This window comes from Malaclemys terrapin, chromosome 11, assembly GCF_027887155.1.
Source record: "Malaclemys terrapin pileata isolate rMalTer1 chromosome 11, rMalTer1.hap1, whole genome shotgun sequence".
NCBI lineage: Eukaryota > Metazoa > Chordata > Testudines > Emydidae > Malaclemys > Malaclemys terrapin.
This window is the reverse complement of record NC_071515.1, coordinates 19,004,205-19,017,679: the sequence shown is the minus strand read 5'-3', so window position 1 is coordinate 19,017,679 and position 13,475 is coordinate 19,004,205. Positions and strand designations below refer to the sequence as shown.

General features: G+C 44.6%; 1 protein-coding gene and 1 long non-coding RNA gene across 3 annotated transcripts in view; one reads left to right on the top strand and one right to left on the bottom strand.

The window, feature by feature from the left end:
* Positions 1-8,841, top strand: part of NRP2 (neuropilin 2) — a 124,203-nt gene extending 115,362 nt beyond the window's left edge. For both annotated transcript variants that reach the window (XM_054044749.1, XM_054044748.1), the window contains exons 16-17: positions 3,102-3,170; positions 5,300-8,841. In XM_054044749.1, coding sequence (XP_053900724.1) covers positions 3,102-3,170; positions 5,300-5,604 — 374 coding nt within the window. In that variant the 3' untranslated portion in view covers positions 5,605-8,841. The remainder of the gene's footprint in view (positions 1-3,101; positions 3,171-5,299) is intronic.
* The window catches only part of LOC128845762 (uncharacterized), a 62,324-nt gene extending 50,167 nt beyond the window's left edge, over positions 1-12,157 (bottom strand). The window contains exon 1 of the long non-coding RNA XR_008446719.1: positions 11,988-12,157. This is a non-coding gene — a long non-coding RNA (uncharacterized LOC128845762). The remainder of the gene's footprint in view (positions 1-11,987) is intronic.
* Positions 12,158-13,475: the final 1,318 nt, after the last annotated feature.

Genomic DNA, 13,475 nt, shown 5'->3' with positions numbered 1-13,475 from the left:
GAATTGATGTTCTTTTAAAAGCGTTGATTATCCGATACGCTTTTAGTTCCTTCCTGCTCACCAAAACTAACTGAGAAGAAACTAAAACAGAGTTGAGTTTCTCATGCGTTTTCGGACAAAATGAATAGCCTTTGGAATAGCCCAAGGCAGGCACCTACTCTGCTGTCTCAATGGAGTCCAGAGATTCCCTTTCCAGGCAGTTGGCCAAATTCTAGCTTAATTTATGCTCATGCTCTCTATGTTTTCAAAATGGTTGCATGGATGAAACTGACAGCAGAATTTGACCTCTTGTCTCCTGATTGATGATTAGCTTGAAGCACTTTCTGAGTGATTTTTGGACAGGAACAATTCCAAATACTTGCACGAGGCCCTCAGGCAGTTCTTCAGATCCTAAAAGGTTTCCATCTGGGTGGGTCAAGTCCTAGAAGTGCTCAGAAATCAGGTGAACTTGCTCCTTCTTTTTTGAAAAACTACTGATAGAAGAGCCTCAGCTTAATTAATTGGGTCTCTCATCGCTGATCATTATGAGGGACACAAACAATCCCTTCTGTGTTCATATTCCCATCTTCACTTGAAAATTAAAAGAAACATTTTTAACTACTTGAATAATGAGGGTGAAGGGAAATGCTGTGCTCATGACTATGTGGGAAAGTAATAGCATTAACACCAGTGTTAAGGATACTGCAGTCAGTCTCCAATCTTTCCTTGGGAGCTGAAGAAATGCCGAGACAAAGACCTAAGTTCAGCCTAGCCTGAGCCTATAGAGCTCAAACCTGCATTGACTCCATCTGAAAAACATTCGATCTGATCTTCCCCAACGTTTAGGGTGATTTGGACCTGGGGTTTTATATTGGGCTTATCTCTAGGTCTGGATTGAGAGACCTGTAGACGGTGAACCATTCCATTCTACATCCTTATGCTATGAAAGTTAAATTCCAAACTCACAGGCTTTTCCAAGTATCTGTGTTGTTGTTTCCTCTAATAAGGCACCTGATCCAAAACCCAGTTAAGTCAATGAAAAACTCTCGTTGACTTTAGTAGGTTCTGGGATCAGGCCCAAACGTCTGCTCCATCCAGGTCTCTCACTCTCCCTTTATGCCCGATTCAAACAGAGCATCTGAATTACCATCTAGAAGTGCCTCTCTGCATTCTGTGACCTCTCCAGGCAGGAGCTTTCTATTTAAAGCCATGATGCCCAATAAACGATACCATTTTGATGTGGAGATCATTGCACTGACGATCATGATGGTGGTACTGAACGTTCTTGGCAGGATTGCCACAGTGGCCTAGTGGTGGTGCTTTCCCATGTAAACACCCATTGTTAAATTCCCAGTTCTGGATTCATTTCTTCTGAAGAGGCCAAGAACTATGAGGAGAGACAGTGGAACAAACTGCTTACACCAGCAGTGAATTTGGTCCACCAGGCCCTTTAAGGAAGGCGTGTCTCATGCTGCTTAATGGCCCAGTGAGCTCCATTTACTCATATTGCCTTTAAAGAAGCCTGATTTACATAGGGTGAGTGCTCAGTAATTCTGGCCTCTTTAAGGCACCCCAACATTGAGGCATCTCAACATGTACTCATTTGGCCCGGTAGGAGCAACATTGATGTGTTCGGAAGGCGAATTGCACCCAGTCTCTCCTTAACCAGAACGATGGTGGGGCTTCAATGGCGTGGTGGGAATCTAGGGTTCGGGCGGGGACAGAGAGGCGCTCTTGAGGGGGACAGTGCTGCTGATATACACCCAGGCTTCTAGGGTAATGCACATGGAGGCAGTGATGGATAGACTATTGATTTTGTTTGCTAAGACACTGAAGTTCTTTCCCTCTTGATAAGTGTTGATGGGGTAACAGTTCAAACTACTCAATGGATGTGTGTATGTCTTTCCCCCTTCTTGTCAAGCTTAGTCATTCTGCAATATAAATTGCCCTAACTCAATAAATGAATAGTATTAAGCTGGAGGTCTTGAAAACAGTAGAGCCCTATACAAATTTCTGAACAGGGGCACCTGTGTAACAGTCTCATGGCAAACACATTAATTCAGGTTTAATCAGTAGCTTGCAATTTTTGGAAAGGCGAGATTTTGCTTTTTAGGCACATTACACTTCTTTGACCTTGTCATTTTTAGGTGATTTTTTTTTTAATTACATTGATCTCTTTCTTCTTTTGCAACTCGTGTAAGATACACAACAGTAGCTTATATTCTCAAAAGTGACTCTTTTTTGGAGTGCGTAACTTGAGATGCTTTCGAGGAGTCTGATTTTCAGATGGCTGGGTGCTCAGCAAGTTTGGTCTTCTTTAAGTGTCTCCAGGTGGGCACCCAAAAAAACATAGTTAGTTTTGAAAAATGTAGGCAGTGTAAATAGAAAGGCATTTATCCTAGAATAGAGCTAATACTGGAAAGATTACATGGAAAAGTAACTTAGCTCTACTCCGACTGCAGCAAGCACATTTGGTTAGTAGGGTTTGATCTATGCTGAACAATAAAAAGAAATGTCACCACTAAAAGGCGTTTGGATCAGAGAGATGTTAACATAAATGCCTGAATATGGACACCTAGTTACAAATCTCCCCGTCTCGCTCGGTCTCAACCAGCTTTTACATTAAAACTTGTAATGATGATACATGACTTCCTTAAATTACTATGAATTTATTTGAAACCAAAGAGAAAGTGGGTCATTGAGGCTTTGTGTCCACTAAGATGTATGTGGGATGATGAAATGTAGAGTGTGTTAAATGGATCTACCATTAATGGCAACTAATGATGGGCACTAAGATACTATTGAAAGTTATAAGTATAATACCCATGACCATGTTAATAATGAGTTATGGCCATTACGAAGACAGTAGTGACAATATTTCAATGGTATGCAGATTCTCCAGTTTCTTTCTTTTTCCTCTGTTTCGTTTTCTTAAAAGCTGGTCATTTAGTGGGGAAAAAATGTGATGCGAATGCCCATGAAGCACCTGTTCTGTTGTACACTCGAGATAATTCGTTGGCTTTGGCCATAGCTATGGAAAACTTTGCAATAGTTCAAACCTGGCAGGTCTCATAACAAAGTGACCGTTTTCAATACTCCAAAAACATGTTTTGTCTTTCTAGTGGACCTCCCAAGGTTAGAGGACGGCTTTGCAATCCCTGGGCGAGACACTGGAGATGACAATGAAGCTGGTAAGTATAAAACGGACAATTTAGGGGAAAACTTATGTTGCAGGTTCTGGTTCATGCCTATCTCTAATTATTACGTGGTTCCAATCCCCAAGGGGCCCATTCATCTCAGTTCCCCCTTCCTGATCCTAACAACCCTCCAGAAACCACCTTACCCCTCAACTCCTGTTCCCCAATCCCAAACCGACTCTCTATATTTGGTAATAAACCATCATTGGGAGGGTAGACAGACAGTGTCACACCTGACAATCACAGTGATTCTCAACCAGGAGTACATGTACCCCTGGGGGTACACTGAGGTCTTCCAGGGGGTACATCAACTCATCTAGATATTTGCCTAGTTTTACAACAGGCTACATAAAAAGCATTAATGAAGTCAGTACAAACTAAAATGTCATACAATGATTTGTTTATACTGTTCTATATACTATACACTGAAATGTAAGTACAATATTTATATTCCAGTTGATTTATTTTATAATGATATCATTAAAAATGAGATAGTAAGCAATTTTTCAGTAATACTGTGCTTTTGTTAGGTGAAACTTGGGGGTACACAAGACAAATCAGATTCCTTAAAGGGGTACAGTTGTCTGGAAAGATTGAGAGCCACTGGTCTATCGGGTGGGTTCTGAATGGCTGGTCTGTTAAAATCTCACATGCTCCAACTCTTCCCCCAGATCATAGCAGAATCCTCTGCTCTGAACTAGGAGCAGTGTACATTGTTTACAAAATTTGAAGAAGCAGTGTGGTCTAGTGGTCACAGCCAAGGACTTGGCATCAGGAGAGCGGAGTTTTAGTTCAACTCTGCTACTGGCTCTTTGTGTGGCCTTGGACCAGTCATCAATCTCTCTGTGTTTTGGTTTCCCCTTCTCCAAAGTGGGGGTAATAATACTCTTCTCTCCTTAGCAAAGTACTTTGAGATCTGCAGAGTATTACAATTGAGACAGCAGCCGGACGGTTTAAGAGACACTGGCTGATTTCAGCAAAGGAAGGAGACACCTCTTCAGGCAGAGAGAGCTGGGCCTTAAATATAATTGAACTTTACAAATCTTCAAAAATTCTTAGGGATTCATTTCAGGATTTGGGATGAGGTTTGGCCATTTTTTTTTTAATCAAAATAATGGGCCAGATCTTCAACTGGTGAATCAGCGTAGTTCCACTGAACCCAGCTCATGGCCCCTGAGAATCTACCTCTTATGTCTTTATGGAGCCTATGACTAAAGTTCACCTGAGCATAGGGTTTGAAGTCTGGGAGTCCTCACTAGGCAGCCTTGGGATGATAATACTTATCTCCCTGCCTCACAGGGGCTGTTGTGAGAATTAACAAATGTGTGTGCCTACAGGGTTTTGAACACGTCCCAGTTACTGATGGAAATGTACTACAATAGTAGTTACAAGTAACACTCTTGCCTTCAGTGAAACCCAACAATGATATTGCATAGGAAGTATGGGCCTGATCCTGTGCCCATTGTCATAAATAACAAAGCTCCGATTGACACCAGTGGTGCAGGATAAGGTCCTGTTGGATGAGTGCTTTCTATAGATGAAGCGTCCTTTCAGTCAAGACCGATGTACTTAGTATAGGAACGTTTATAGTGATGCTGCTTAACACCTTCTCTGTTTATTTCTCAAGGACTTAAAATGCGGTATGGTAAAAAAAAAATGGTTATATAAAAGCAGATACTAAATCTGTGCTGACCCTATTACTGTATATGTGCCATTCAAGTGGCATCTAAGTTTCTAAAAAATACAAATTTTCCCTTTTTTTACTACTATCAGCACTGCAAAGTCGACAAACTGTTTTTGTGGTGGCACCAACAGAACTGAACGTTCAAACATTAATTCGAGCTCACATTGCATCTTGTCTTGTAAATGGAGCAAATTAGGTATGGAAGCTTTGACAGGTCACAGAGACCCTGAGAGGTGATTCCCACAGAACCAGATTTCTGACTACAACTGCACTTGAAAAGTCAGATCCTCAGCTGGTTTAAACTGTTATAGCTCCATTGACTTAAAGCTCTGCTGATTTATGCCAGCCGAGGATCTGGGCCTAAATCTGACCATCGCAGATTCCATTATTTACAAATAAGTTTAAGGTGAATAAATGATCTCTGTCAATTATATTGCAGATTATTTTGATCTGGATAACAACACCACGCTGTTCTCTACTAACTCTCCAGTAGCCCCAAAGCTGGACAAAGACAAGAGCTGGCTCTACACTCTGGATCCAATCCTAGTCACCATCATAGCTATGAGTTCGCTTGGAGTTCTCCTAGGGGCCATTTGTGCTGGGTTATTGCTCTACTGTACATGCTCCTATACTGGTCTTTCCTCTCGAAGCTCCACTACTCTGGAGAACTACAACTTTGAGCTGTATGATGGCATCAAGCACAAAGTCAAAATGAACCACCAGAAGTGCTGTTCTGAGGCATGACTGATTGCACCGGAATCACATGTGACATTTCATTCCAGCGAGAGTAGCTGGTGAAGATTACTTGTTGTCTATGGGAATGGAATGCCATAATCTCAAACCAATCTGGAATACAGAAGGGGGCATGGGCATGAGGCCCCTGTCGTAAACTACAGTTGTAGACTCCAGTAAGCGGATTACAATCTGCAAGGACTATGGTAGCTGAATAATTATTTTAATGATGAGAACTTGTGTTGGAACAAGGAAAGGAGCTCAGATGCTCCCCTGCCCCTTTATGTGAATGATTGAGACGTGTCCAAGAAAATGTTGCTTTATCTTTTGGATGTGAGAAATAAAATGTTGATCATTATTTCCCACTTCCTTTCCCGAATACGTGGCTGAAAATTCCTCAGCAATTCTGTCTTTAGAAATAACACACACACAAAAGCCCATCCCGCTTCTCTCCCCATTCAGATATTCTTTTGAGTTAAGGGATTTGTTCTTGGTGCACGTTATACAAACCTGGCGATCTGCACTTTCTACACCTAAAATGAAAGCAGTTTGTTGCCTTTAACTTTCCATATCCAGGCGGCGTAGGGGGTGGAAAGAATTACACCAATTTTAGGGTCAATGGAAACAGCCGTGCTGTCTTAAGAGATTAAGAAGCAAAATGGAAAGGAAACCTTACATGTAGATGCACCCCTCAGAGAGAAGCTGAAGAGCCTTAAAGTGATTTATGAATAAGAGCCATTTATTAAATCCAGAACTTGGATTGAAACAGCAGTGACCTTCCTCAGAAGGGCTCTTTTTATTTCTTTTATCCTTTTTTAAAGTATATATATATATATATATAAGAAAATTGCAGCAAACAAAAGACACACAATTGTAAGGTTCCCAAGACTCTGGAGATGGTTTTTTTGAGAGAATGGTCTGCTATATATATAGCTATATATTTAAATTCTTTGATAATGTGATGGCCACTCAGAATAAGAAGGAAAAAATTAACTATTATCATGCACCATTCCGTGGAGTGGGATGCGGCGCGGGGTGAGACCCAACACACTTAGATTAATTGACTGCCCTACTAAGACAGTAACCATTCTTTCTCCTTTGGGTTATGGTAACTTCCTCTGCTTTCCACGGAGTCAGGTATGAGCTGCAAGACTCCAGTCTGGATATCAAGTAAACAGTTTAGACCAAAATGCGGTCATCTTCTCATCCCTTCAGAGCGAAGTGCTCTGCTTCTGACCTGTTGCCAACACCAACAACAAAATTATGTGGTGGTTTGTTTTGTTTGTTAATCAAGTGCCTTAGAAAAACATAGTGTTTCTATGTCTAGAGATCAGTGATGTATCAGACTACAAGCAAGGCGTTCATCCTTCCCCTCTTCGTAATATAGTCTTCATGGGCGCTCTACTGAGTAGAGCCTAATTGAAGAGTCTTGTCTTTGTACTTGCAAATGGTCTGGCTATATTTTCTCTCTGTGTCTGTGTGATCATGCCACACAAGAGATGTATGATGTCCATAGTGTAGTAAATGAAAAGGTTTAAAATCCCTGGTTTCACATCAATGATGTTATTTCAGTTTTAATACAGCTGGGTTATCTATATGAATGTTTCCATATTACTGCACATGGGTTATCCATATGCCAGCAAGAACCCAACACCCAATTTTATTCCTAAAGGGTCCATACATCCTGTTGTTTTCATATGATCTTCCAGGATCTTCTTGTGAGAACCTGACGTAGCTTCGCTTTTCATTTCAGATATCAACATTTTTGGTTTTTTTTTACACAGTCTCAGAGTTTTCTGGGCATAACGCTACATGGAGCAGCATTTGCTGTGTGTACTAGGAACAAGCCAGCCAATAGAACAAGTTCTCAGTGTGATGAGCAGCATTTGGAGTGAAGAAGTAGAATGACTGTGGGCACAATTCACGGGTTCTTTAGCTCACCATGAATGTTAATGGCTCTTGTTGAGAGTTTCATGAAAAGCTCACTTGGAAAAATCCGCCTGAAAAATAAGCATGAACCCTTGTTGAGTTGGAAGCTGGCAGGTGTGACACTTACACACACTTTTTGAAAAGTGCATTCTTATCTAGTATGTGACTATTTCATGTCCCTAACAAAAAAAAAAAAACATTGGCACAAAACCATCCCGTTTTTTTTATTTTGAAAAATTGGTCACTTTAGCGTGGTCATTCTCCATACACAAACTACCCATTACTCTGCCCCACCCAAAAAAACTAAACCCACCAACCATACACACAGTGATAGTAAAATATATCAGACCATTTCAAAGGTGGATTGCTGCTACTCATCAACTTTATCCCTCTTCTAAATCACACAAAAGGGGAAGGGTGAATGGAAAATGACCATAGTCACCCACCTGTAAAAGTCAACTTATAGAAACAATAGTCACTAATATATGGTAATGTTACAGTGTCTAGTAGGCAGCTAGAGGGGGAGAGGTCGTATATACATAGAGTCAGTTTGATGTGTGTTTATGCACACGTGAATTCTCTGTATGTATTGTGTATGTGAATGATTACGTGGGACTGAATAGTGTTACTGTAGCTCTGGTCTGGGGCAGGAGAGTACTGCTGTTCGTGGCACTAATTTGGGAGGGACCTAGCCAAGCTGTGCTTAATGGAAAAGCACACCCCATAAGAGTCCTGCGTTTCAAGTCCACGTGGGTTGGTACAGGGACCTGAATGTGCACACTTGCTGAGCAGAAACAGGCCAATAATGCTGCATAGCTGATACCTCACTTACCGCTGCTGTGTGCTTTACTGTTCTAATACAGTATAATAACTGTGTTTGCTTGTAACTTTAACAGGAAAAATAAAATTGGTGCAGTCTCATCTGCAAATACAAACTATTTGTTAACCCATGTTCTCAAGCAACGCCCTTTCCAAAATACACTAATAACGCAGTGTTAATAATGCCTGTGCTGATGTATGTTATCTCCACACCCTCCCAGTGTCAGGTAATCATTACTAACAGGCATGTTTGTCATGTTGCTGATTTCATTTTGCAGGGAGGTGAGCATGGGAATTAACCCTTAAGAAACTGTATGCAGAAGCTGAACTTCTCCAAGGTTTGCAGTGCAAGGTAGTCAACCATTCACTGGCTGAGCCAGGACATGTGAGCTTCAGCTCTTTTACTGTGATTCTTCAGTGTAAAAAGACAAATCAAACTGTGTTTATATGATTTGTATAAAAACCCTTTAAAAATGCCTATTTAATAAACATTACAGTAGAGAGGCTGTTCCAGTTTGTTTTGTAAAAGGAAAACTTAAAAGTAAGGGGTGGGGAGTATGCTGGCGTCTTTATGTGGGTGTGTTGTGAGCCCCCAGTTATTGGTGGCTTGGCCTGTTAACGCAAAGGAACCCAGGGAAATGTAGTTTTGAGGCAGGGCTGAGGAGTGATGTAACCCCAGATGGAAATCACATGCTTTCGGGAATGTCTACAAGGCAAGGCTATGGCTCACTCTAGTGAAGTTTGGGTAGCAGTAAAACCAAGATCTCCATCAGGGCCAGATAGCTGGCCTGAGGCATGGAGCTTGGGAGGGTTCTTAGAGCAGGCAGGAGAAAGACATTAAGGAGGTGGTAGAAGGAAAAGTCCTGAGGCAGTACGGTACAGCTTGGCTGGAGGCCCACTGATGGAACTAGCATTCATTTAGAGGCAGGAGGCATCCCAAGGAGGAAGGATATCCTGCTTTCCTGCCCTCTCAAATCCAGCCCTGCAGGAATCTTTACCCTGATTAGGCCTGGTAAGGACAAAAGACTATTGATTGACTCCACGAAGATCAAATCGTTACTAATGTGCTCTGGGGAGGGTGAAGCTGCTGGGTAAGGCTGAGAGGGTTCACCAGAGTGAAACACGCCTCCAGCTGAGGTGGGTTGAACGTCCAGCTTGTGTTTCCATTGGACTCTCCTTTAAACTCTGGAAAGAGGCAGGGGAAGGGGGGGAGTGGGACTTCTTGGGTTTTCAACAGAGGATCCAAAGTATCCCATCGACCCACATGCCTGAGGCAAACTGTCAGCAGCAGGGAAACAAAGGCAAAGCTGCAGGACTCATGCTGGAGTGGTAAATCGCTTGTCTCAAGGGAGACTGGATAGAGCAGGAGATTGGCTCTTCTGCCTCGATATTGCTAGTTTAAATTGCCCCAGGTCAGTAGTAACCAAAACTTCCTAGTATGGTGATATTTGTTGTAGGTGAAGTAAGCTGCTGGGCTCAGTTAACAGCTGTAGATGTCACCAGTGATCTTCACCACTGGCACTAATCCCACTCGAATTGTCACACCCAGTCCCTGAAGTCAGCAAGGAAATGGCCAGGAGGGTTTGACTGCCTCCTCAGCCCTCTAGACTCTAGCTCAGGGAGGAGGGAGGATGGTGAGGCATTGTAGGACAGCGTCCAATGCAGTTGCCCTAACTGCCCATTCCATGGATAGACCTGTGAAGCCTGATTTCATTGGTGATCCTGTTATAGACACAACCCCCAGTGTGAGCCTGCAGTCACCTTTTACACAATTCCACAAGCCTGGAAGCTGTCTGACTGTTGGCCTAGTTACTAATCTTCAGGACAAAAATAAGGTTCAGAAAAAGAAAACAAGTTACGAGTCTTGCATTTTTTGCAGCTCGGTGTCCTTGGGGCAGGAGCTTTGACATTTCCACTGAATTAAAAAAATGCCTCCTGGCATGCCGCACTCCATTGTTTACGGAGAACTTTTCCTTCTTATCTGCGTCCTGCTGAAGATGTTGACACAGGCAGGGTGGAAGGCTGAGCCAGCTTCAGGAATGGCAGAGGTCTGAAAGTGGACCCAGTGCAGACATGATTAGGCCAAAACATGTCCAGCTGCATTCTGGGGCCAGTCTGGGCCCTGGTGGCGGGGATGGTGATGAAGTGATGAAAGTGACACTTTGCCTTTCCATTCCCACATATTTCATGCGGTTATCTCAGCTGGTGCCAGAACAAATGGCTAGTTCTTGGGAGTGGAATGCTCAGCTATGCTGTTACCGCCTGCGTGTTTGACAGAGGTTGTTACAACCAGCCCCTTGCCAGGGAGGCCTATACTAATCACACACACCCCTTCATTAGAAATCTTCTCTCTTTTGTTATCCCTCCTCCGCCTCCCCCAACCACATACACTGTGGGTCCTTGGTGTGACTGAAAGATGGATCAAAACAAAAATTCTATGACCATTTCACAGCTTACGCCCCCCGCCCCCTCCCGAAAGAGTGTAGACAAACTCTGCTTATCAGCACAGAAGGAAGAACACTCTTGAAGGGGGTAAACTCAAGTCTTCCTCCATGCTCACCTCTGCTCAGAGCAATTATTCCCTGAGCCAGTTTTCTTGTGGTTTGCAATAGGAGCAGGGCCGGCTTAACCTTTTGTGGACCCGGCGCCAAACATTTGTGGGCCCCCATGGGGCAATGAAGCATGGCATGGGGGGAGGGGGAGGTGTCGGTCAGGGGCATGGCATAGCAGGGGTGGCCCAGCCCAGTGCAAGGGCACTATTTACAAACTGGCAGTTGCCAGACGCACAGTGACTGCCAGGCCCTGTGCTGTCAGCCTGCCCCTTCCCCTCGGGGGTGGGCCCACGCTGGGCCACACGGCCCCCGCCTCCCCCCCGCTCAACACCGGAACACACACACCCAATTTCCTATGGCCAGAGTCCCCTGAGACTCACTGTGCCCAGCATTCCCCTGCCACAAATGCACAGCGCCCTGCACAGCACCCCACAGCAACTGCCCAGGGCCAGCACCCCACACAGAACCCCCACTCCCTAGTGCCCCAGCACACACAGCTCTTCCCACCCCTCCCAGCCCAGCACCCCTCCCCCAGACCCACACCCCCAAGCTCTGCCTCCCGGCTGCACTCACCAGCCCCGCTGGGCGGCGACTGCGTCTGCCGGACTGAGCCAACAGTGCAGCCAGGGCTGGACCCGGGGTGGGGAAATCGCTCCGGCCCCTCAGGAGTGGTGCGATCAGCCAGCGCAGGGCCTGTTCCAGCTGGGCTCCCTGAGGCCCCACTTGCTTAGCAAGGCCCAGCCAAGCCTCCCACACTGCACCCCCCTCCCCAAACTGACCGAGACTGGCCAGGCTTCTGCACCGCCTGCTTACACAATGGAGCAGACTGCGGTGTACGCATTAACTGGTCACATGGCTGTCTGGCCTACATTTGCACCCGGGACAGATGGGGTGGGGGGTTTCAATGTAGCACAGTGAAGGACTTTTAGCTACCTAATCAACCAGGCTATGGTTAAAATAATTCATTGTTGCCCCTTCTTCTGCCGCTAATGTACCTTTGCCAAGTGGTAGCAGGCATCAGGGCCCTGGCAGGTTGGCTTCCTAGCAGAGGAGAAATTAGTGACATAAATGCTGCATCCATTCAAAGTAACTTACATGCACCCCAGTTCGGAAGCAGAGGCAGTCACAGACACAGGCAGTGCCCTCTTCCAGGCATACCAGCCCACACGCCAATACCCGCGGCCGAGGAAGCTGCTGTGTGCCCAAAGGGCTGCCAAATATAGAGAAGAAGAATGAGATTAAACTATCTACCACAGCATCTCTCAAGGATTTCTGTCTCACACCACAGCAAGACAACACTGCTTTAAAGACTATATTTGCTGGCATGCTAAGACTCCAACAGCACCATCTGGTGACACCTGGCAGAACATCTTGATTACATTCCGAGCCGGTGTAAACAGGTAACACATTACTCCCATGCTTACACCCTATCAGAGCACCTGCCTAGATCTGGCAAGTTTATGCCATAGTTTTTAATGTCAAGTCTCCCATTATGTTAATAGTACAAATATTAGATTCCACTCATTAATATTCCCCACCGACGATTGCTGCCCATATTAAAGGCTCATTTGCCTTATGTGGAAGGTCACCAAGGAGTCGGTCAACAATCTGCAGCTGGATCGAGCAAGAGTCACTCCTTAAAAGGGATTTTTCCCCTTCTCCGCTTCCCTAAATGTCATTCGTGTGTACATGGGCTGATAGCTAAACCTGGCGTCAAAGTCAAACGCAAAGGCAACCTTTGTTTTGTCAGAGCATGAGACAGATGAACTTTTACTGGTACATTCTCCAAGACTCCTGGTACTTGTCGCTGATTCTGCTAACCGCCACACTGTCTCTCGCCTTTGCAAATCAGCCCCTAGAGTGTTCCTGTTCCAAACTTCAGCCTAAGGTGCGGCTGAACAGACGAACTACTCACACTGTAAAATGTTCAGTGTTGAGGCTGTTATGACATGATCATGACCAACTACCCTGTAATATGGTTTGGCATTGTGTATGTACACAGGAGCCCAAGCTGCCATGACAATGCCAAGGAGCTTTGTTACAGGTGGGGGCGGTGGGGCCTGTTTACAAAGAAATTCTACGGACTTAAATGGAGTTACTCTGGATTTCCAGTGGCATAGCTGAGACTAGAATTTGTCCCTAGTTTTCAAAAGGAACATGTCATTTCTCCCCACCCTGGTTACTAGAACTACTTGCCTTATAGTGTTACCAAAGGCCAACCAACATCGAGGGATCCAGGACCTTTTTCACCAGGTGCTGGGCAAAACGCATTCCCCTGCCACAAGGAGCTTACAGTCTAAATAGACAGGAGTGACAATGGAATTATTCCTTTCCCACTTTAGAGTGGAAACGGAGATCCTGGCTTCCCCGGAGTCTGTGGCAGCTCTAGAAATTGAATCCCAAAGTGACTGTGTCCCAGTTTTGGGCTTTAATCACACCCACATAATACAGGAGGGGCCCAAGTGTGCTAGGACGTGGCTTGGTCTAACCTGTGTGGATAATACCACATCATATTCTAATTCTAGTACGGTCACTACACTGGTCCCAAACACTGCAGCCAAGACTAGCTCTTACACACAGTCC